This window comes from Drosophila elegans, unplaced genomic scaffold, assembly GCF_018152505.1.
Source record: "Drosophila elegans isolate 14027-0461.03 unplaced genomic scaffold, ASM1815250v1 contig_409, whole genome shotgun sequence".
In the NCBI taxonomy this organism is placed as follows: domain Eukaryota; kingdom Metazoa; phylum Arthropoda; class Insecta; order Diptera; family Drosophilidae; genus Drosophila; species Drosophila elegans.
The window spans coordinates 120,152-141,961 of record NW_024545796.1 but is presented as its reverse complement, the minus strand read 5'-3'; the positions used below and the strand labels follow the sequence as shown (position 1 = coordinate 141,961).

The following is a 21,810-nucleotide window of genomic DNA, read 5'->3' as shown; positions in this document are numbered from 1 at the left end:
CACTCTATACCAGGTTGGCCGACTTGATAGCTGCAACTTCCTTTTTTACATCCATGTTCCAGCGGCAGCAGCAAACTAAACAATAAAATTTGGGCAACACAAGGAACGGCAGAAAATTTCCAGCGACGAAATTTATTTCTGAATTTAATTTTATAGCCGAACCGACACAAAAAAAATTGCTTTTGTGTGTTTGTTGGTAATTGTTATAGTTTTTCACCTAAAAACATGTAATCAAATCGCGAACTCTACTGCGATCACGTCGGGGTCACCCTGAAAATTGATTACTATTTTGTATTTACAAACGCGAAACATGTGACTGCAGTAGGATTCGAGATAATTTATTTATAACTTGTGGAATACTTGTGCGAAAATGCGACGACGAAAGGGAGTGGTTACGATGAAGTTCGACTGATCACTAACTTTAATATTTCAATATTGCTCTTAGAACCTAACTTATGCTAAGGAGCGGACGCATTTTTTAGTGTGAAGCTTTTTTTTATATATTAGGTATCTTCAAAACAGCCAGTCCTCGGAGCCCCTTAAAAAAAAGGTGGCTTTCGGTAAACATCATAGGGCATACCAGAGAAATATCATATTATTTGTTGAATTTTTTTTTCATCTTGACAAATAACGCTTGACATGTAAGTTTTATTCTTTGATCACAAAATAAAACTTTTTCCTTGAGTTTTATTTTTTTTGGATTGAAAATAAAACATTACTTGAAATGGTTAATATGTCTGCGCAATATAAAAAAAAATACGATTTGTGAGAACCTGTTGATATATGTATAGAAAATGTTTAAAAAAATATTTGAAATGACAGTTGCGTAGATTTGGCGTTAGTAAATTCACCGACTCCACAAATGACGTTCGTGAGAAAATCTATTTAACGTAATATTATCTAAACTCTTTCTTGCTAAGTTTTATTTTAAAAAATTTAATTAACAATTTACCCTATTAATTTCATTGTTTTTTCTCTTCGTTTTATTTTGTGCTTCATCTTGTTAGCTGGCCTTACGACAGATCTGGGAGAGGTGAAAGTGGGTTTTACGAGTTTGGAGACTTCCAATCCCAGCTTTATCAACCACAATCTAAAGCATTGCCGCCTGCCGCTTTAAACACTGTCAACGACACTCCTGGGACATTAGGAGCAAGCCAATTGCACTTAAAAAAAAATTGGATACCTGGATACACTCCACCTTCCGAACTGCTTACAGGAAAGTATCTAGTCGGGGGACAAGTGCAATCTATACTCCTTCCAATGCCCGGCCATCTGAATGTGTGCCAGTATGCACATGCCAACGATACTACCTCCTGCTACAATCGTAACCGATACATGCCGTATAACCCCAATCGAGCTTTCGTGGCTGCAGCTATTTCCGGCCAATCTCAGCTCCGAAGCCATCCAAGGCCCAAGCAACAGCCGGTTGCAGCGTTACCCTCTCAAACATATCAAACGAACGTTCCGATTTATCAGAGCAATAGCAAGAGTGCCCTAACACAGACTTTGTCCACCGCTCCAATAGCAGCCAGCGGCCCCGCGAAAAGATCTCTTAGTATCGTCAGCAATAACCGTTTAGTGGCAGATATTTCCCTTACCAACGGCAACTCCACGGTTGCACCTAAAGCGGAAAAGTATTTCGCCGGGGCCATAACAAATGCGTCAGTCACTGAAATGGTAATTGGCGATGGAGGGCCAAATTGTGAAGCGGTTGCCAAGGTGATGGAGCCCAGCGACACAGTAACTTTACAGATCACCAATCTGGACTACTCGCTGGACGAGTCAAGACTCCACAGCTTTCTAATGAATCAACTCAAACCCATTACCCCGGTTGTGTCGCTAGTCTTCGAGGGAAGTTCCTATGCCAAAGTTACTGTACCGGATCTTTATGTGAGAGACTTCTTATCAATTCATTTTAACTAAAGTGCTGTAGGAGTGGAGTCACAGTTTTTTTCAAAAGATTTTCTCTTGTCAGCTTTGTTTTATTTTATATTTATTGATATTTTTATTTAAATATTTTAGAACAAAAACAAGGTATTTCATTCTTGTTATTTGTTTGAACAACATAAAAATAATTAGTTTTACTTAATGACAGATATTTGGCGTGACACATCCAAAACTGGTTGGATATTATGAAAACAAAAAAAAGACACCGATTTTATCTAAGTCCTCATAGTTACACTTCTGGAATAGGCCTTATAATTGGTGATCGACATCATACAAGATTAAGGTGTTATATAAAGTTGAATGAAAAAAATTTATTTATTTTATTTATTTAGTGTAAATAAGGGATTCACACAGACAATTTCAGATCGTTCCGGAAAATTTTTTCGAAGTTACACGCAAATTTTAAAAATCGTTTCCAAACGCTGGATATTACAAGTTCAAAGTCGGTGATCAACGAATTTTAGCACGAGCTTCTTAAATATATATTTTAGTAATTAATCGAAGACATATTTTACCTTTTTTTTTCTAAAAAAATTTAAGTACGAAATTTTTGGTTTCTGACCCTATAAAGTGTATTCTTGATCAGTATCACTAGCAGAGTCGATCTAGCCATGTCCGTCTGTCCGTCCGTCTGTCCGTCCGTCTGTCCGTCCGTTTCTACGCAAACTAGTCTCTTAGTTTTAAAACTATCTGCATGAAACTTTCCCAAAAGTTGTATTTCTAGGTAGTATATAAGTCGGAACGAGTCGGATCGGACGACTATAGCATATAACTCCCATAGGAACAATCGGAAAAATAAATTTAAAAAAATTATAACTTTGCTGTTTTTCATTTTTTTTTAGTTCTTCGACATATAGTTAATTATTTCAGACTTACGGCTTAAATGTCACCAAAATCGGACGACTATATCATATAGCTCCCATAGGAACAATCGGAAAAAAATGAAAAAAAAATTATAACTTAGCTGTTTTTTAATTTTTTTCTTAGTTCTTCGACATATAGTATTGGTTAATTATTTCAGAATTACGGTTTAAATTTCATCAAAATCGGACGACTATATCATATAGCTCCAATAGGAACAATCGAAAAAATATTTAAAAAAATATGTAACTTAGCTGTTTTTTAATTTTTTCTTAGTTCTTCGACATATAGTAATGGTTAAATATTTCAGAACTACGGTTTAAATTTCATCAAAATCGGACGACTATATCACATAGCTCCCATAGAAATAATAAGAATATATAAAATAACTATCTAATAATAGAGCTGCAAATCATCATAGCTTCAAGGTTTTTTAACATACACGCAAGTAAGTCATAATTTTAAGTTATAAATTTTTTTGCAATTGCTGCAAGGGTATATGAACTTCGGCTTGCCGAAGTTTGCTTTCTTTCTTGTTTTTTTTTGTTATTGTCACTTCATTTAACTTACACTAAAATAAGCTGCACACTCCTTGTTTTTTGTTGGTTCTTCTGATCCTTAGAAGGCATTTCCACAGTTAAGTAGCGTTAATGCTCAGAATTTCGGTTTGCTTAATAAAAATAAATAAATGCTTCTATTCAGTTCGAGTTTAAATTCAAGAGTGAATTTATTACTCAGCTCGGGTTTATGTACACCCTCGCTGTACGAAAATTTCTTATTCAACTAAATACAAATGTTCGTAATTCTAAGTTTAAGTATATGTGTATGTATAAAGTAAATATGTATGTAGGGATTTGGTGTCAGCAACCAACGTTGCGACAGAGCTACATCCTGCTTGTTGTTCACGCTGCACTTTCTTGCTAGAGTAGGCGGCTATTCCAATTGTTGTAATCCCCAGCCAAAAATATGTGTATATTAGGCGAAAAGACGTTAAATTTTCAGGATGCTTTTAAACATTCCTTACTGATTTTTTGAGCGACTTCGTCGCTATGCATTTATCGTCGATGCACAGTGGTTCGGTTTGTGAGGGAGAGGGGATATCCCTTTAAAACTTGTACAAAAATCTAGAAAAATGTTATAAATACATATATAGGACAAGAATTGGCCAGATCGTACCACTATATCCTATAGCTTTCATAGGAACAATCGGGAGTAAAATGACAAAAAAATTATAACTTTTTTGTTTTTGACTTTTTTTTTACTTCTTTAAGATTTAGTATTTGTTTAATATTCCCGAGTTTCGGTTTTAATATTATAAAATACTATATATTATAGCTGCCATAGGAACAATCAGTGTAAAACGAGCTTTTGCCGGAAAAAGTATTTAGCCTTAAAATAATAATGACAGAAATGATTTCTCCACACCAAATCTCAAAAGCAATGTGAGCAATCGTGAAAATTGGCACTTATAAGTGGCTCCTAAGAAAATAATAAGCTATTATTTGAAAGATAAGAATATAAACACAAAACATAACACAAAAATAACAACAAACACAATAAAAACCGAGAAACGGCAACAAACTAAAACACACGTATAATTGTGTGCCTTACGGCACTTTTTTATTTTTATTTTTTTTTTTATTTATTGATTTATAGTTAACAATGAACTGCTAACTTACACATATATGCTAAAAATAAATATAACTTAAACTAACTTAATATTATATGATTCAAGAAAAGCATAAATGTTTGATGATATCCGATCAATAGAATTTTCCAAAGATATTGCAGGATATATAATTTGAACAAAGCACCCGAAAGGGCTCATGAAGGGCAAAGTTAGATCTACAAATTGGCAAGAGAATAGGGCGAAAAGTACGAGTAAATCTTGAGGGCACAGCGATGTTAATAAAGCTTAGGAGGAGGCCAGAATTCACCTCACCTATGAGAAGCTTATGCAAAAAAACGGCAACGGCTCACCGGGTCCCAATTCAGCTGTCGGAGAGCAAATAATAAAAATTGCTTTTGGACTGACTCGATTAATTTTTGTTAATCAATATATTGAGGGCTCCAAACACATACGCAGTATTCCAAAATGGGGCGAACCATTGAAATGTAAAGAGTCTTTGTTGTATACGGGTCGTCAAACTCCTTGGCTCAAAGTTTTATGATGGCTAAAACACCCTTAGCTTTACTAATGATGACAGAAATATGGCTTTTGAAACATAACTTGCTATCAAATAGGACACCTAGATCAGTTACTTGCGTAATACGTTCTAAAGTATAGTTTTCAAGATGGTAGAAGTGTATGTGGGCTGAAGTCCGGTAAAAGGACATACATTTGCATTTAGTATGATTAAGCAGCAACAAATTGTTGCATCACCATAATTGTAATTGACCAATGTTCAACGAAGGTATGACATTTGTCCGCATACATTAGAGTAGAGGCAAATGACACTACTTTTGGAAGATCATTTATAAAAATAACGAAAAGTAGTGGCCCCAGATGACTTCCTTGGGGGACACCAGAAAAAACATTTACGACGGAGGGAAGTTGATTTTTGAAGAGGACGCGTTCAGTTCTGTTTGAAAGATAGGCAGAAATCCAGTTAAGTAAATTAGGTGGAAGGAGAAATAATGAAGGAGAAGGCTATGGCTATCAAATGCCTTGCTGAAGTCAGTAAAAATAAAGTCAGTTTGGCGTTTATTTGGGAAACTACGGTGGATGAGAGTAGAAAATTCGAGAAGATTAGTAGTAGTCGACCGTTGTTTTACAAAGCTATGCTGTGCGGGAGAGATTATAATGGCACACATATGTTAAAGTTGACAAGTGACCAGCTGCTCAAAAAGCTTAGGTATGGCAGAAAGTTTGGCTATACCACGATAATTTTCGACATCGGACCTTGAGCTTTTTTTATGAATTGGAATAATAAAAGATTCATTCCAAATTCTCGGGAACTCTGAAGATAATAAAGATAAGTTAAATAGAAAAGTGATTGACCAAGACAGAGCTTCGGCACAGTTTCTAGGGATGTTATCAGGGCCCGCGGAATAGGACGTTTCCAGCGACAGAAGGGCTTTAAGCACATCGCTAACTTCAAATCGAGGAACAAAAATATTATTGATGCAGGGCAGATCATATGGGTGGAAAAGTCGTTTCAACTAAAATGCTGTTAGAAGCTTCGTTTTAATGGCCGGCTGTAACATTCTTTAAAAAATCTTACTATACGTGTATTGAACGACTAAGTTCCGCGTGTGCAAGAGAAATTACTCTATAGTGAAAAGAAGAAAAAATAAACTACTATATGCGTATCGAACAAATAAAATCATTAACTTGCTACTGATATAGTGGCTCTTAGTTGGTTGCGTATATATATATATATATATATATATATATATATATATATATATATATATATATATATATATATATATATATATATACATACATATATAAGAAAGGTACAGTTCCGCACTAGCAAAGGGAAAAGACACAGTTGTACTCGTATACCTACATACAAATTTCCCATGTACCGATGCGAATTTTAACTGCGTAGATAAGAGCAAGACAGTTCCGCAAAAAAGAATTTTGAACACATGACACCGCCTATATGTGTATCGTTTTCGTGAAAAAACTAACTGAAACAAACTGACCACTATGTTAGTAGGGGCATAGCTCTCGAAAGTGAATGCATTTCGCCCAACAGGTCAAAGAAAAGATCAATTTTGAAATCAATTACAAGAATACGAAAATGTTCAATCGCGACTACGATAATGCCATATGTGGCGTTTGCAAAAAAGATCGACCCGGTAACGACATTATTTGGGTGCAATGTGAAACTTGCAAGACTTGGTACCATTTTGCTTGCGTGCGCGATGAAAGTGACGATAACCTTAAAGGCTGGGCCTGCCCAACTTGCAAACAAATTACATCCAACAACGCTATTAAAGATGTAGACACGACCAATAAGGAACTGCAAGGTGGAGCCGCACAGGGCCTAGAATTTAGCTCAAAGGCTCCTAAAAAACAGTTAAAAGGCTAAACGTAGCTGAAGTTGAGATCGACAAAACCAGTTTGAATTATTCAAAGGCCCCAATCATCAACACATCAACTAATGTTCTTATGTTACAGATGTTAGAGGAAAAGCGGGAAACTGATCAAAAATATAACCAGCAAAAGTATGAAATATTTGCACATACTTCCGCTACGATGGAAGCATGCAAACTCGACGCTCACATCAACAACCCTATGCTTGTAAGGGAGTTAGTTGACAAGCTCCCAAATCAATATAAATTGACTTGGGCAATGCACCCAAAATACGGATCTATTGGAAACGTAAAGGCTTTTAGTGATTGGTTATACAAGATCGCCGAAGCAGTAGGTTGACTGAAAAAAGTTTGCAAAAAGATTAGAAATGTCTAAAGATGATGATTTAGTTCGGTTGTGTAAATACATAGTTGAAGGATACGCATTTGATTTTCTTTTGGAGTTTACAAAGGAGTAAAAACTTTTCGGATCATTACGAATGTTATCTCTACATTGAGCGATGTAGCATTCATAACAAAGTTTAGAGGCATTAAAGAACAGCACGCGGCTCGTGACATAATTGGAAAAATCCACTGCAGAATTGGATTTTAAGTATTTTATATACAGCCTCGATTTTTTATTTTTGAGGTAAGACAAGTGCCTATTGAACCATGGGGGCTTAGAAGAGTTACTTACCGATACCTCGGGAACGAAAAGATTTAATGACGACTGCAATGTCAAATTAAAGGATGACACTGCAGTTTCTAGGTCATTACATGATTTTAAGAAGGACCAATCGATAGCACTCAAATGCTGGTGTAAACCAACAAAATTGGCATTGCTGAAACATTTTACGCGTAAGGCCGCCTTAGTCTGAATTTCTGCAACGATCTTAACATTCAACAACAGGGTTGGATGATAGGGGTCTTCAGGCAGAGAAAAGGAAGGGCTTCTGAGGACATTAGCTAGAGTGTCGTCATTAACAAATATTAAGTCAAGAAGTCTATCCATATGGTTCTTTACAAAGTTTATCTGGCCCAGAGACAAGTTCGTCAGGCCGTCGATAAAGTCGTGCTGGCTTTCGGCAAAAAGTCCAATGAAGAGACCCAAGACACGTTAAAAATGCTAAAATCTCCCATTATAATTATGTGGTCATCATCGGCAATAGAAGAGGATACTAATTGAATGGCAGACAGGTGCATTAAATAGAGAGAGGTATCAGATCTAGGAGGAATGTAAGAGCAAGTTATATAAATATTAATCTTATTGGTATTAATTTTAACTGCAACGAATTCGATGGAAAGAGGGTTTTTAAAAGGAAAAATCTCCGATGAAAGTGAGTTGTGAACTGCAACTAACACGCCACCACCCAGGGAGATGCGGTCAGTTCTGTAGATAACAACTTATCAACGAATATTTCTTGATCGGCAACCGAAGAGTTTAGCCATGTTTCAGTTAAAGCAATGACGTCGGCTTCGGTGGAAAGACTATTCACATACACCTTACTCAGTTTACCCAGTAGGCTTCGCATATTTTGGTATAAAATTGACAGATTTGTTTTTCTTAGTTTTTTGAAACAGCTGAATTTGAGCCACGAGACTGGTTTATCTGCAGATACTCATGTACTAAAATATTAACTGGCCAAAGTGAAGAATAAAGTGTCTTAGAGAAAAAGGAATCAGTGATACGAATTTTAAAAGATGAGATATTGCGCTCTTGCTTAAAAATGAACCTATGTACAGAAATAGCGTTGTCCGGGGCATGCAGTTTCTCACAGAGGAAGACCCTAGCATCCTCGGCAGTGGCTTCGGGATTAAACCTCGTCATGAATATTGATTTTTGAATAATCACTCTCAGAGGAATCCCAGAGACATCAGAAGTCGCCTCGCTATTCCTTGGACGGTAACTTCTCGGAACACCACTTAAAGGGACATAAGTGCGTCTAGGAGCCGCAAGGCTTGGGCAAGGTATATCGTTGGGGAAGGAAACAGCACCAGACGTAGAAGCGGATGTAGGTGCAGAGTTGGTAGCAACAGGAGCCAGTTGTAAACCAAGAGAGGTCATGTTTTCTTCCGGTAAAACATTACCAAGTGATTCCGTAGCCAATGAGGCACGCGAGGGAACAGAAGAAGGTCCAGAAGGGGTAGTGTGAGCCAGTGGCAGAGACGGTGTTAAGTAGTTCGGCGAAAGAACCATATTATTAGCATTAGTTGGCGTCGAGATGGATGGTAAATCATAAACAGGAAGTTGAAGATTATTATTTGGGATTTTTCTTGCCATTGTACTCGCATTTATTAGCAGTGCAAGCGGTGGTCATTTTGGTAAGCGAGAAATGTTGGGCAACAGCTGCAAGCGCTTAACAGCAACGGAGCAGATACCGTATAAACGTTGACGCAGCAGCGGGGTGAAGAGCGGTCAGATGTAAACAGTATGTTTAGTGAATCGTGCCATTAACTTATTTCTGCGATTTTACTTTATAAAAATGATGTCGTCTTTTTTGCGTTTCTTTTTAACTTGAGCAACGATTTTTTCCCTTAAAGAGTTAAGTTGTTGGAAGTAATCGTGTCCGTTGCTAAATGTTACTTCCTTGTATTATTGTTTCTTACAAGTTATAAATGTTTCTGTTAATATGTCTTTATAATCGAAAGAAAGGTTTTCGAGTTTTTTCTTGCTAAGAATTATTCTCTAAATCTCCGTTCAAGAGGAATGAAGTTACTACTGGAGAGTTATTTGAAGATTGCTAAAAAGCTGTTACATGCATTAAAACTCATTTAGCCTAATGCGCATTTATTTACACAGGAAATCCCATAAGTCCAAATGGCGCATTTAAAATAAATGCGATAAATAAATGCGATTAAAAATCATTCGGCATTAAAAAAAATACTGGAAAATACTGATTTTTAACGATATCTTGTTCGTGCCACCACTATAACAGCTGTTTTCTATATGCAGGGATAGCGCAAATTTAATGTCATTCGAATATAAAATCTATTTTGTATAAAAATTATTGAAAACAAGAGCACACACATATTCATGATTTTAAATTCATTATGTTCTGATTTACGAAACTTTAAAAGCAGACAAATTCAGATTAGCTGTTTGTGCCACTCGCATGTCGGAGTAGCATTATCTAAATGCTAATGCGCCAAGGGAATCAGTCACATTTAAAAAGTACACTAATGCGGCAATGAAATCAGATTGATTGCAGAAATTTCTGAACAATTTTCCCGAAAACTTTGCTCCTTGATCAAAAATAAGTTTTTGACGAATGCAACATGTGCTAATGAATAGCCGGATTCCATTGGCGCGTTAAAACGCATCTAGTCTAATGCGCATTTATTTACACATGGAATCCCATTAGGCTAAATGCCGCATTTAAAATAAATGCGATAAGCAAATTTATTTTACAATATTTACTACAACAGGTGGATGTGCATGGCGCAATTTTTGATTTCTTTTAAATACAAAAACTATTTTACGTACAAATTACTAAAACCAAGAACAAGCGTACCAAATCCTGGTCGTAGGTCCACACTGCATTAAAAAAAACTCCCTCATGTACGGGAATCCTAGAATCCTTATGGTTGTCTCCTTAGCAAACCCGTCAAACAAAACTATCAGCTCCCTTTCTCTGTCATCCACGTTGGCAAACGCTTCGGTCGCATTATGGATGTACTGCTGAGCATTTAAGATATTTAAGAAAGTAGATCGATTTCTAAAATGAATACAAGTTTATTCAATTCTCCTGTGATTGGATTATTTGTGATCATTTTTAATTTCCGCTTCCTGATCTACTGTTTGGATATTAAATAAATATTTCTTTACAACCACGTGTTTTAGTGAAATGCTATCTAAAAATTGGTCGAACTCATTCAAAAATTTGGTCCGAAGTAAGCTTTTTGGTGGTAAATTTTGTTCTAAATAGGTTTTTCGTGACCTATTTTCAAACAAGGTCCCGTCTTTTGTCGTTGAATTGGGGTTGGTTAAAATAACAATTTGGTATACTAAGTATACTCTCAAATATTTACGAATTTTCTATTCCGGATAGATGTCCGTTGCGAGATAGACACCATTTATGATATCCATACTCATAAGCAGTTTATGGGTTTGTAAATCAAGAAATAACTCTCATACTTGAAAACGAAATCAATAGACCTAGCACGACTTCGAATCAGGTTCCAAATCTTAATAATAGAAACTTCATTTTCCATCAACGATTATAAGAGTGCTATTTGGCCTTAAAAATGAGCATAGAATTTTTCAGAGAGCAGTGGACGATATACCTAAAGAACATATTGGGAAATTTTGCCATGCTTACATGGACGATATAGTTATTTTTTCACAATCTCTCAAACAACAGTTTAATGACCTAATCTCAATTATTTACACTCAACATGAAGCCAACAGGAAAAAATCACCAGAAAAATCCAAATTTTTTAAGCTAGAAATATTATTTCTAGGATATGTAGCAGAGTCCTGCAAAAGTGTATGTATATATAATTAAATTTCCGAACCATAAGTTTAATATAAAAAAAAAACTTTATTATACCCTTGCAGAGGGTATTATAATTTCAGTTAGAAGTTTGCAACGCAGTGAAGGAGACATTTCCGACCCTATAAAGTATATATATTCTTGATCAGCATCACTAGCAGAGTTGATCTAGCCATGTCCGTCTGTCCGTCTGTCAGTCTGTCCGTCTGTCCGTCTTTCCATCTTTCCGTCCGTTTTTACGCAAACTAGTCTCCCCATTTTAAAGCTATCTGCATGAAACTTTCCCAAAAGTTGTCTTTCTATTGCAGGTAGTATATATGTCGGAACGACTATAGCATATAGCTCCCATAGGTCCAACCGGAAAATAAATAAAAAAAAATTATAACTTTGCTGTTTTTCATATTTTTTAGTTTTTCGACATATAGTAATGGTTAATTATTTTAGAATTACGGCTTAAATTTCATCAAAATCGAACGACTATATCATAAAGTTCCCATAGAAACAAAAAAGAATATTTGTGAAAAGCTTTTACCAAATTTGTTAATTTGACTCATTTTACTATATTTGCTTCTCTAAGTTCTTCTATAATAGACACAAATTTCGTTTGTATGATTCATATTTCCAGCACTCTCAGATGCTAATAGTAAACGTAATGTTTTTATTAATTCGTTAGGATCACTAGACCTTATCACTTATGAAAGCGGTCAATTTATTCACTAAGCAACGACTAGGTAGGACTTCATTAATTTTCCATGTTACTGATGTAGGCGATACTAAGGGTATCAAGCAGCGTCACTATGCCATGTCGCCTTCGCTGGAGAAGCAAATGTATGATGAGTTGGATCGGATGATTGCACTGCGAGTGATTCAAGAGTCAAACAGCTCTCCTGTCGTTTTAGTGAAAAAAGGTTATGTATTGATAGTAGGAAAGTAAACGAGGTTTCTTTGAAAGATGCCTATCCTATGACATTAATCGATGGTATTCTGAGTAGATTACCAAAAGCTGAATACATCACAAGTCTTGATCTGAAAGACGCCTTTTGGCAGATATCACTTGATAAAAGCTCTCGCGATAAAACTGCCTTTACGGTCCCTGGTCGTTCTTTTTATGAGTTTCTGGTTATGCCATTTGGATTAACCAATGCCCCCTGTACCATGTCGCGTTTGATTGACAAGTGCCAGCACCATTACGTAATGAGGTATTTATATATCTGAATAGTTTATTGATTAAATCCGACTCATTTGAACGCCATCTTGAAGTTTTATAATAGCCGCTTCCCAATTAACTCGAGCAAATCTCACTATCAACGTCGAAAAAAGCAAGTTTTTCCGTCGATAAGTTAAATATCTGGGGCATGTTATTAGAAATGGTACAATTAGCACTGATCCTGACAAAATATTGGCGGTAAGAGATTTTCCGACCAGTAAAACAGGCGGGACGTTGTGGTGTCACACGTTTATTAGGAATTATGCTGATATATTTCTCCTTTATCAGATACACTTAAGTCTAAAGGGAAGTTTGAATGGACCGAAGCAGCTCAGCAGGCTTTCGAATCTTTAAAGTCTCAAATGTGTTCAGCACCCGAGCAACATAGCCCGAATTTTGCTTTTCCATTCTTATTGAACTGCGACGCCAGTCATACAGGCGTTGGAGCGGTGTTAATGCAGATTAATAAATGATGATGATAAGTTTGACATTGCTTTTATGTTGAAAAAACTTAACCAGTGCCAGAGAAAATATACAATCACCGAAAAAGAATGCTATGCAGCTGTTTTAGTAGAAAAGAAATTTGGGGCATACATAGAAGGACAAAACTCAAGCTCATCTTAGTTCTCGTCTATTTTGCTGGTCCCTAAAGCTTCAAAGTTTTTAGTTCAATATACAGAACCGAAAGGGCATCCTAAATATAGTACCCGATGCATTTTCGCGTACATTTACCGAAGATTTCTCCTCCTTTTCCCTCGTCAGTTTGATAGTCGATTTAACATAGACTATAACATGGTTACTGGTGTAAAAAAAATGTAAATGAAATATAGGCATCTTCGTTGTATTAGATCAGCTTTCCAAATATCCATTTTTCAAGGCTGTGCGTAAGCTTACTGCTGAGTCTATAAGAAGCTACTTGGAAGAAGATCTATTTCATTGTTTCGGAACTCCAGAAAACTAGTATTCGAGAAAAGAGTTCAGTTTAAGTCAAAAACATTTTATTCCTTGCTGGAAAAATATAACATTGGGCACAGTTATAAAGCGTTCTACTTTCTTCATGCGAATGCTTGGGAAAGGGTAAATAGATCAGTGCTCTCAGATATCAAAGAATACGTTGATCCCAGCCAGCGAAATAGGGATGAAAAATGAAGTAGCATTTGTGGTGCACATCACTCTAGTTTCCACTTTAGCCAACACATGGTCACGAACGGAAGCAGGTATAAGCGAACTTTAGATATGGCGGACGATCGCAGCGTACAATTTAACAGAGAAGATTTGTTTGATATTTTGCGGACAAAGTCTAAAGACGCAATTTCACCACGATCGTAACGAAAGGGCTTACAATTTGCGAGCAAGGGAAGTATCATTTTAAGTTAGCAAGGGGTATACAGGCGCAACTTTCAGCAAAACAAATTTACAAAAGCATTTAGCGCGAAATTAGCCCCAGGCTTCGTCAAAGCGAGAAGTGAGTTGAAAGACCTTCAAGGGAAAGGAAAGTTTCACGCAAAAGAAATCAAACAATAATCAAAACAATAATCCTAGTTCCAAGCAAGAATCTCGCTCGTGCTGCATGCGCTTGGTTTAACCAAAAAGTATACCCTGTTTAGGGATAAGCTTTAAGTTACCTTATATAGATAAAGTACGACCAGCTCATCAATTTTTGGTATATCCCACCATTCTAATTCCCACGCATACGAGCTTTTAAAAGTTTCCGCTAAGCAATGATTAGATTTCTCTTCATTACCTCGTGGCTGCCAAGTTATAAAGAAAAAATACATCAAAGTAAAAATACATTAAAAAATTTCCATTGCCAACACGTACAGTTTTAAATTAAAAATAACAGTGATTCGTGGGAAATATTATCCTGCGCGTACCTATACGTGTTTTCTGATCGGCACCTCTAGTGCGCTGACAAGCTGGCCGAGATTGGTTCGGTCCTTGATCAGCTGATCGTCCCTGCAAATGTTCATCAGGAACGGCACATCAATGTGCAAATGAAGATGATGCTTGAGAACATGAAGGCTCTCCAGGAAGAAGTCAGTAGGGAACTGGACAAGGAAGTCGAAGCCCATTAAGAGACGAAGGCAGCCGCCCGGGAATGCCTAAATTGTGGGGCAAGCAGCAGCAAGCCGCCACCAACAGAACGCGGGATAGCTGCGTGCAGACGGTCGCTCCCTACCCAGAGAAGGAATCTATGGCCCCAGCACCCCCAGCAATCGATGACAGGGGTTCCCAGGGGAACAAGCCGAGGAAGAAGAAGGCCCTCTCAAACAGACAGGCGCCAGCAGCGGAACCGAAATTCAACAAATCCCCCGAGTGGAAGAGGGTCGAGCAAAGAAAGAAAGGCCGCAATACACGACGGCCGATGCCGTAGTAGTCGAGGCGAAAGGGAAAACCTACAGCGCGGTATTTACAATAGTAACCAAGGCGCAGCGACGGTCAGATGCAAGATCTGAGCAAGAGCGTGCATAAAGTTCGCAAGCGGCAACCTTCTGCTCGAGCTCAACAGAGATCGCGACAAGAGCGCGTCGCTGATGAAGCAGGACTTAGAAGTAGTTCTGAACGGTTCAGCGGCTTTGCGAATCCTATCAGAGGATTTTAGAATGCAATTCCCGGCGGTCAGCGACTTGAACCCATTGGTAACGGCAGAAACCTGTCAAGGGCGCTGGTGGATCAGTTCGCAGTAGATGCGAGCACAGTGGTCACCCAGGCGGCAACAACAGGGCTGCCGCGGAACTTGCCAAGGGCAAGAAAAATGTGGGATGGACTGTATACAGGGTCAAGGAAGCTTAGGTGCTTTAAGTGCCTGGAGTTCGGTCACATAGCGGCTTGGTGCAAGAGCCTTGTAAATCACTGCGACTGCTGTTTCAAGTGCGGGCAACCCGAACAAAAGGTAGCGAGCTGCTCACAAGAGGCTAAATGCTTTTTTTGCATCAGTGCTAATAGAAGCGAGTAGCAGGGGATGCCCTATGAGCAACAAACCACCAGCGAAGTGAAGATCATCCAGATCAACTTCAACCACTGCGAAGCTGCGCATTATCTGCTAAGCCAGACCATGCGAGATTCTCAGGCGGACGTAGCGCTTTTCATCGAACCCTACAGGAAAATACCTGGTACGGACTATATACTGGACGCAAAGTCTGCCTAAAAACGTGAGTACTGAGTCCTCCTTCTTAGTTCGTGCGGAAGTCAGCAACCTGTGCTAGTTGCTATCTCTCCAAGAACACTCAGCGGTCCTGGACGAGTTGGTAAGCGACGCAAGGGAAATTCGAAACGTGGTCATCGCAGGTGACTTTAATGACCGGGCAGGAGAATGGGGCTCGGCCTATACAAACGTTAAAAGACGAACTCTACAAGAAGCTTTCGCGTCGCTGGAAGTTGCTCTCATTAACACGGGTACGTGTACGGATACGTTCAGTAGGGCAGGGGAAGGATCGGTAGTGAACCTTACCTTCTGCAGTGGCTCGCTATTCCAGCGTGCCCGTGGTCTCTTAGTAATATATACACGGCTAGCGACCACAAGGCAATAATCTGTGACCTTACCGACAGAAGGCCTACCACAGCGCCACAAGCGCAAAGAACATTCAACCCGAAGACACTCCAACGTGATAGGTTCCGTCGGGAAATAAGAATTCCGAGCACTGGCGAGGACACATGGGGATGTGCCCCTCAGAGCCGGGGATGAGAACTATCGTGGAGCACCTGTTCCCAACGTTGGCCACAACTACTCAGAGAGGGCATGGCACACCAGTAGACACATGACCGATCCGAGACCAGCCGGAAGAAATTTGAAAGGGTGCTATGGATATGCAATGTAAATGGTTGAGCACCCTGAAGATTTCTCCAGCACCTTCAACCAGTGCCTCACGGAAAGTACTTTTCCTGAGCGATGGAAGATCCAGAAGTTGGTTTTGCTACCCAAGCCGAAAAAAACACCAGGGGATCTATCGTCCTACAGGTCGATATGCTTGATAGTCCACATGGGAAAAGCACTCGAGCGCTGCATCAGCCACATACTGCAGAAAGCCATATCGCTGCGGGAGACCTCTCACCAATGTAGTTTGACTTTAGGAAAGCAAGATCCTCGGCCGATGCAGTCGCGACGGTGAAGGACATTGCTTCGAATTGAAGGATCAAGATGGCAGGGAGGCAGTAAGGAGTAGTGATTAGTCGTGACACTAGACATCAGGAAGGCCTTACAGCACTAAGGCGTACCGGATGCACTGGTGGGCATCATACAGTAGTTTTTCAGCGATCGTGTTCTGCTATACGACACGGAGAGAGGAACGCTCAAACACAGAAGAACTTGCGGTGTACATCAAGGGTTAACACTGGGACCGTTGCTGTGGAATGCAATGTACGACGGAGTGTTGAGGATGTCCCTATCAGGAAGAACAAAGGTCACGAATTCGCAGATGATATCGCCATAGTAATCGTGGCAAAAACCATCCAAAGCTTCGGTGGTTACAATAGAGAAACAGCGCATCACAAAACGTCCAGCCGCAAGCAGGTAGAGACAGCTACGTCGGACGCGTCTCGATAAAGTCGGCGACAGTGATACGATATCTAGATGTTATGCTGGATACAAGGTTATCGTTCCGGGAAACGAGGCCAACGTAGCTAGAGCGCTATTGCGGATAATGCTGAACAACAGAGGCCAAAGCCTGGACTCAGGATTCTCCTCCAGACAGCGTGCAAGGCTACAATTCTGTAAGCCGACCCAGTATGGGTTGACGCTGCTGATACTCAGTCGTACATGAAGGGTCTGAAATCCCTATCTATATGTACATATCATTGTACTTATTTTCCGGAAGTAATATAAACATTGCACCACATATACATGTACCCCGTGTGCGAGCATGATTCCATTTTATATTTGTGTGAAATTGCCTAATAAATCAATTACACAATTCAACATATGTACATTTGTTTATTGAAATGTATATAATTTCAATTCCAGTCGTTCCTTAGTTCCACAGGGCATCCTTTAAGGTAGCCCCGAACTGGAAATACCATATTCACATTTTTTCAACTAATTAATAAATAATTAAAAAAAAAAAACAACAGATAAAAGGAACTAAAATATACTATTCTGTTATATTGATTGACCATATCCAACTACTCTACATATAATTTATAATATTTGGGCGTTTAGCAAGTTGCCAGTGAGAACAACGCCTTTTTGACCGTGTACGCCTTTACAGTGGAATTAATTGTTTTTACTATTGAATTGTATTCAAAATAGTGAGTTCCCACTTCCACTTCTTTGTTTTTTAGCTCCATAAATTCCAGCATCTACTCCTATTTATCTTTAATAACATCAAAACTCAATTTTCCTTTGCGTACATAAAAAGCAAACACCAGACATGCCAGACGGTGCCGGAAATCAACTAGCCAAAGAAGGAAAGAAAGATGATAGTGCAGGTCCTTCTGGCAATCTAAGATCCAACGTAAAAGGCACTCGAGGCATAGCAATATTGGAATTTATTGCCACAAACGATCGATTAAGCAGATATGAGGCACAAATTTTTACATCGTCAACGATCAAACCAACCTCGTTTACTTTAAAGGTCCGTCTCGACCAAATTCAATCCCTATGGGAAAGGGTAGAGAAGGAATTTGATTTGTATTCCAGGTTGGTCATTCAAGAAGGCGGCGGCAGCAGTCCGTCGTTGCAAAGCAAATACGACAATTGCTACTCAGTTTACGAGAGATGTGCATCGAAATTGAGTGAACAAATCGCTCAAATTTCTGCTTGTACAGCACTGTCACGGTCCAATCCGGGGCCTGATTTTAGTTCCAAAGGCTGAAATCTTCCACCATGCAATGCAGAGGTGTTTGACACTGATTATTTGCGTTGGCCAAACGAAGGACTTTTTTAAGTTCTGACACAGCAGCCTTCCACCTTGCTATATCGATGGTATGCCTCGTCCTCATCCAGACGCGGCGGAGTGCATGACCTTTTCTGGAGGATAGGAACACTTCTAGGAATCAACTTCTTCCACGGTAGTAAGAGAGGGATGCTTCTGAGTCAGGGTAGAAAGTCGGGCACCGAATCTTCTGATATCCGAACCACGAGGTAGAAGGTATCAAAAGCGGACTATGGTCAGAGGAAAGACCGGGACACTCCGAGATAGCAAGAAGGCTACACGGGATGACTCTGTGGACCGCAAAATCAATAGCCGTCGGAAGGTGCTTATTAATCCATGGAAAATGCGTAAGTCCGCCAGTGGCCAGAAACTGCATACTTGAGTTAGAATCAACCGACATCAGAGTGTTTCCCCGGGTGCACGAACGCTTGCATCCCCAGAAACTGTGATGCGCATTCCAATCCCCTCCAATAAGGAAGCGATTACCCACAGAGCCAAACAGACGCAGATATTCATGAGCTGACCAAGAATGATGGTGACTAGGAGGACAGTAGACAGCACCGAACGAAATTATGCCAAACCCAGTGACCAAATTTATGGCAATTGTTTGCAAATGAGAAGATGCTCAACCTCCAGAGATTTGCCAACTAAGCCAGGTCCAACACTACAATCTGATCTGACCCTTCAAATCCTTAAGTGGCGTATATATCAATTCGTATTCATCGGAGTAACCCCCTCACACAATCCGTTTCAAAGAATCCGCTTTCGAAATGATCAAGGGCATATCGCTAATTACGAACATCAGACTGTCACTTTTGGGGTAAATTTTGCTCATTTCGGAGTTACGATCAGCGCTCAATTCAGCTGGTTTTCCCCTTCGTCAATGGACTTTCAATGAGAGAGACCTTCTCGAATCTCTCCCCAAAAAGCATCTGCTTTCGGTCGACTTTCTCGAGATTGAGGAAGTCAAAAACGCTGGGAGTGCGATGGAATGCAACGACAGATGAGTTTTATTTCGTTGCGTCTCAAGTAAAGTTAACATCAAAGTTTTAAAAACGAGAAATTCTGTCCCAGATTGCTAAACTTTTCGACCCAGACGGCTGGCTATCACCATTTATAATCCAAGCAAAAATATTGATGCAGGACATTTGGCTAGCGATAATTGGTTGGGACGATTTTCTTTCCGCAGATTTACTTCAAAGGTGGCACGATTTCCTTCGCAGCTACAACTTCCTGCTGAAAGTGCGCGTTCCGCGCTGGATACAATTTCAAACCGGCGCAAGGGTCCAAGTTCATGGGATTTGCGATGCTTCCCAAAAGGCGATATATATATACGAGTTCAACGCTTCCTCTGAGCTTCTGACAGCTAAACTAAGGTTGCGCCAGTGAAAACAGTGTCGCTGCCTAGGCTCGAGCTTTGTGGAGCTGTGCTTCTGGCAGAACATTGGGCCACAGTCCTTTCTCAAATCCCACTTGGCGTTACGGACACTTACTTTTGGATTGATTTCACTATTGTGACCAAGATCACTTCTACTGTGTTCAGAACACAATCAAGCAGACCTAGCTAGTCGAGGAGTATCATCTCAAGAACTGGCTGACAGTGACCTATGGTGGCAGGTGGTGTTCCTCCCCGTAGACAACAAAAACACACCACCGTTAGTTTTTTTTTTTTTTTTTTTTTTTTTTTTTTTTTTTTATTTATATTAAAAAAAAATAATAAAATTTTTATTTTTTTTTTATTTTTTTTTTTTTTTTTTGGTTTTCTTAATTTTATTTTTTTTTTGGTTTTTTTTTTTTTTTTTTTTTTTTTTAGGTTTAAAAGGGTGAAGAAGGTAATAACTAAAAACACTTAAAGACAATTTAAAGAAAAATTAATTTATATAATAATCCCTTAACCTTTTTTTCCTTCTTTTGGTTTTTTTTGGTGTTTTGGGGTTTTGGGGGGTTGGGGGGTTTAAAAAATTTTTTAAAATTATTTTGAGGAGGTGGTAAATTTTATTTATTTTTTTTTTGTTTTTTTTTTGTTTTTTTTTTGTGTTTTTGATTTTTGAATTTTTTTTAAAATTTTTTTATTGTTTTATTTTTTTTTTTGTGTTTTTTTTTTTTTAGGGGTGGTGTATTTTGTGGGGGGGGCCGAAGCCCCCGCGAACCGCGGGGGCGGGTGTTTTTTTTTTTTTTGGGGGGGGGGGGGGGGTTTGGGGTTTTTTTTTTTGGGGGGGGGGGGGAAAGAAAAATATCAATTTTTCCAAAAAATAAAAAAAAAGGGAGATTCAAAAAAAAAAAAAAAAAGAAGGGGGGGGGGTGTGTTTTTTTAAAAAAAAAAAAACCATTATTTTAGGGGGGGGGGGGTTTTTTAAATTTTTTATTTTTTCTTTTATTATATTTTTAGTGTTGGGTGGTTGTTCTTTTTTTTTGGGCGCCCTACAAAAAATATTTGTAAGGGGGGGGTCCTCCCCGTAGACAACAACGAGCAGAGTCGATGTGTTCAATGTCAATAACTTTATTGTCGCATCCACTAATCCAATCCTTTTATTTCGTTTTCCTTTCTTATTTGCGTTATCCAACAATGCCGTCCCACCGAAGTGCCCAATCAACGGAAAGCAGATGTTCTCGAGGAACTAAATCGTTCCGATGCGGAGTCTGCACAGGTATACATTCTCTACGGACATGCCCTCGTTTCCTTCGGTTGAATGCGGAGCGTCGTATGCTGACAGTCTTGATCAATAAATACTGTTCAGGCGTCAGCCGAATTGACAATTCGTTGGCCGAAGTCATGAATCTCCCAATCCTAGGAATTGGAAGCGAGCGCGTCTGCAAAGCTTCCCTTATCCCTATCAATGCAGAGACGCTTAGGATGGAAGTGGTTTTTAGTGTGGAAAACCAGCTGCGGATGCGTACTCCTGCGAGGGAATTGGCCGACACAGTCCGGACACAATTTGCCAACATCGTCCTGGCAGAACCAATTTTCTACAGGCCAACAGGAATCTCCGTGGTTCTGGGTGCAGACATCTACCGTAATCTGAACCAGCCTGGGTTATTACCGAGTCCGAGTGGGCGTCTTGTGGCGCAGAATACTGTGCTAGGATGGATGCTATCCGGTACCTGTGCACAATAATGCATACGGTGCTACTAGTCAGTGAAGACTTCCTTTGCAACTCGAAGTATATTGCAAGTCGGGCGGAATGTCTACGCCTAATCTAGTTTTTTAGTATTTTCTCTTTATCCCAATTATCGATAAATGTAAGCTTTTCGGTAAGATCGAATCTGGTCTCATCATGAACCATGATCTTCACTTTTCAATACTTTTTTTTTGTAAAAAATTACGCACAAATTTAAAACCCCTACAACAAATAAAAAACCAGAAAAATGTCCTATAGTACCCACAACGCATTTTTTCTTTATTTTG

The 21,810-nt window shown here is 39.0% G+C and overlaps 1 protein-coding gene across 3 annotated transcripts in view; it reads left to right on the top strand.

Annotated features, from left to right (window-relative positions):
• The first annotated feature begins 1,021 nt into the window (after positions 1 to 1,021).
• LOC108136152 (meiosis regulator and mRNA stability factor 1) overlaps positions 1,022 to 21,810 on the top strand; it is a 66,576-nt gene continuing 45,787 nt past the window's right edge. For all 3 annotated transcript variants that reach the window (XM_041708901.1, XM_041708900.1, XM_041708899.1), the window contains exon 1: positions 1,022 to 1,890. In XM_041708901.1, the coding sequence (XP_041564835.1) occupies positions 1,261 to 1,890 (630 nt within the window). In that variant the 5' untranslated portion in view covers positions 1,022 to 1,260. The remainder of the gene's footprint in view (positions 1,891 to 21,810) is intronic.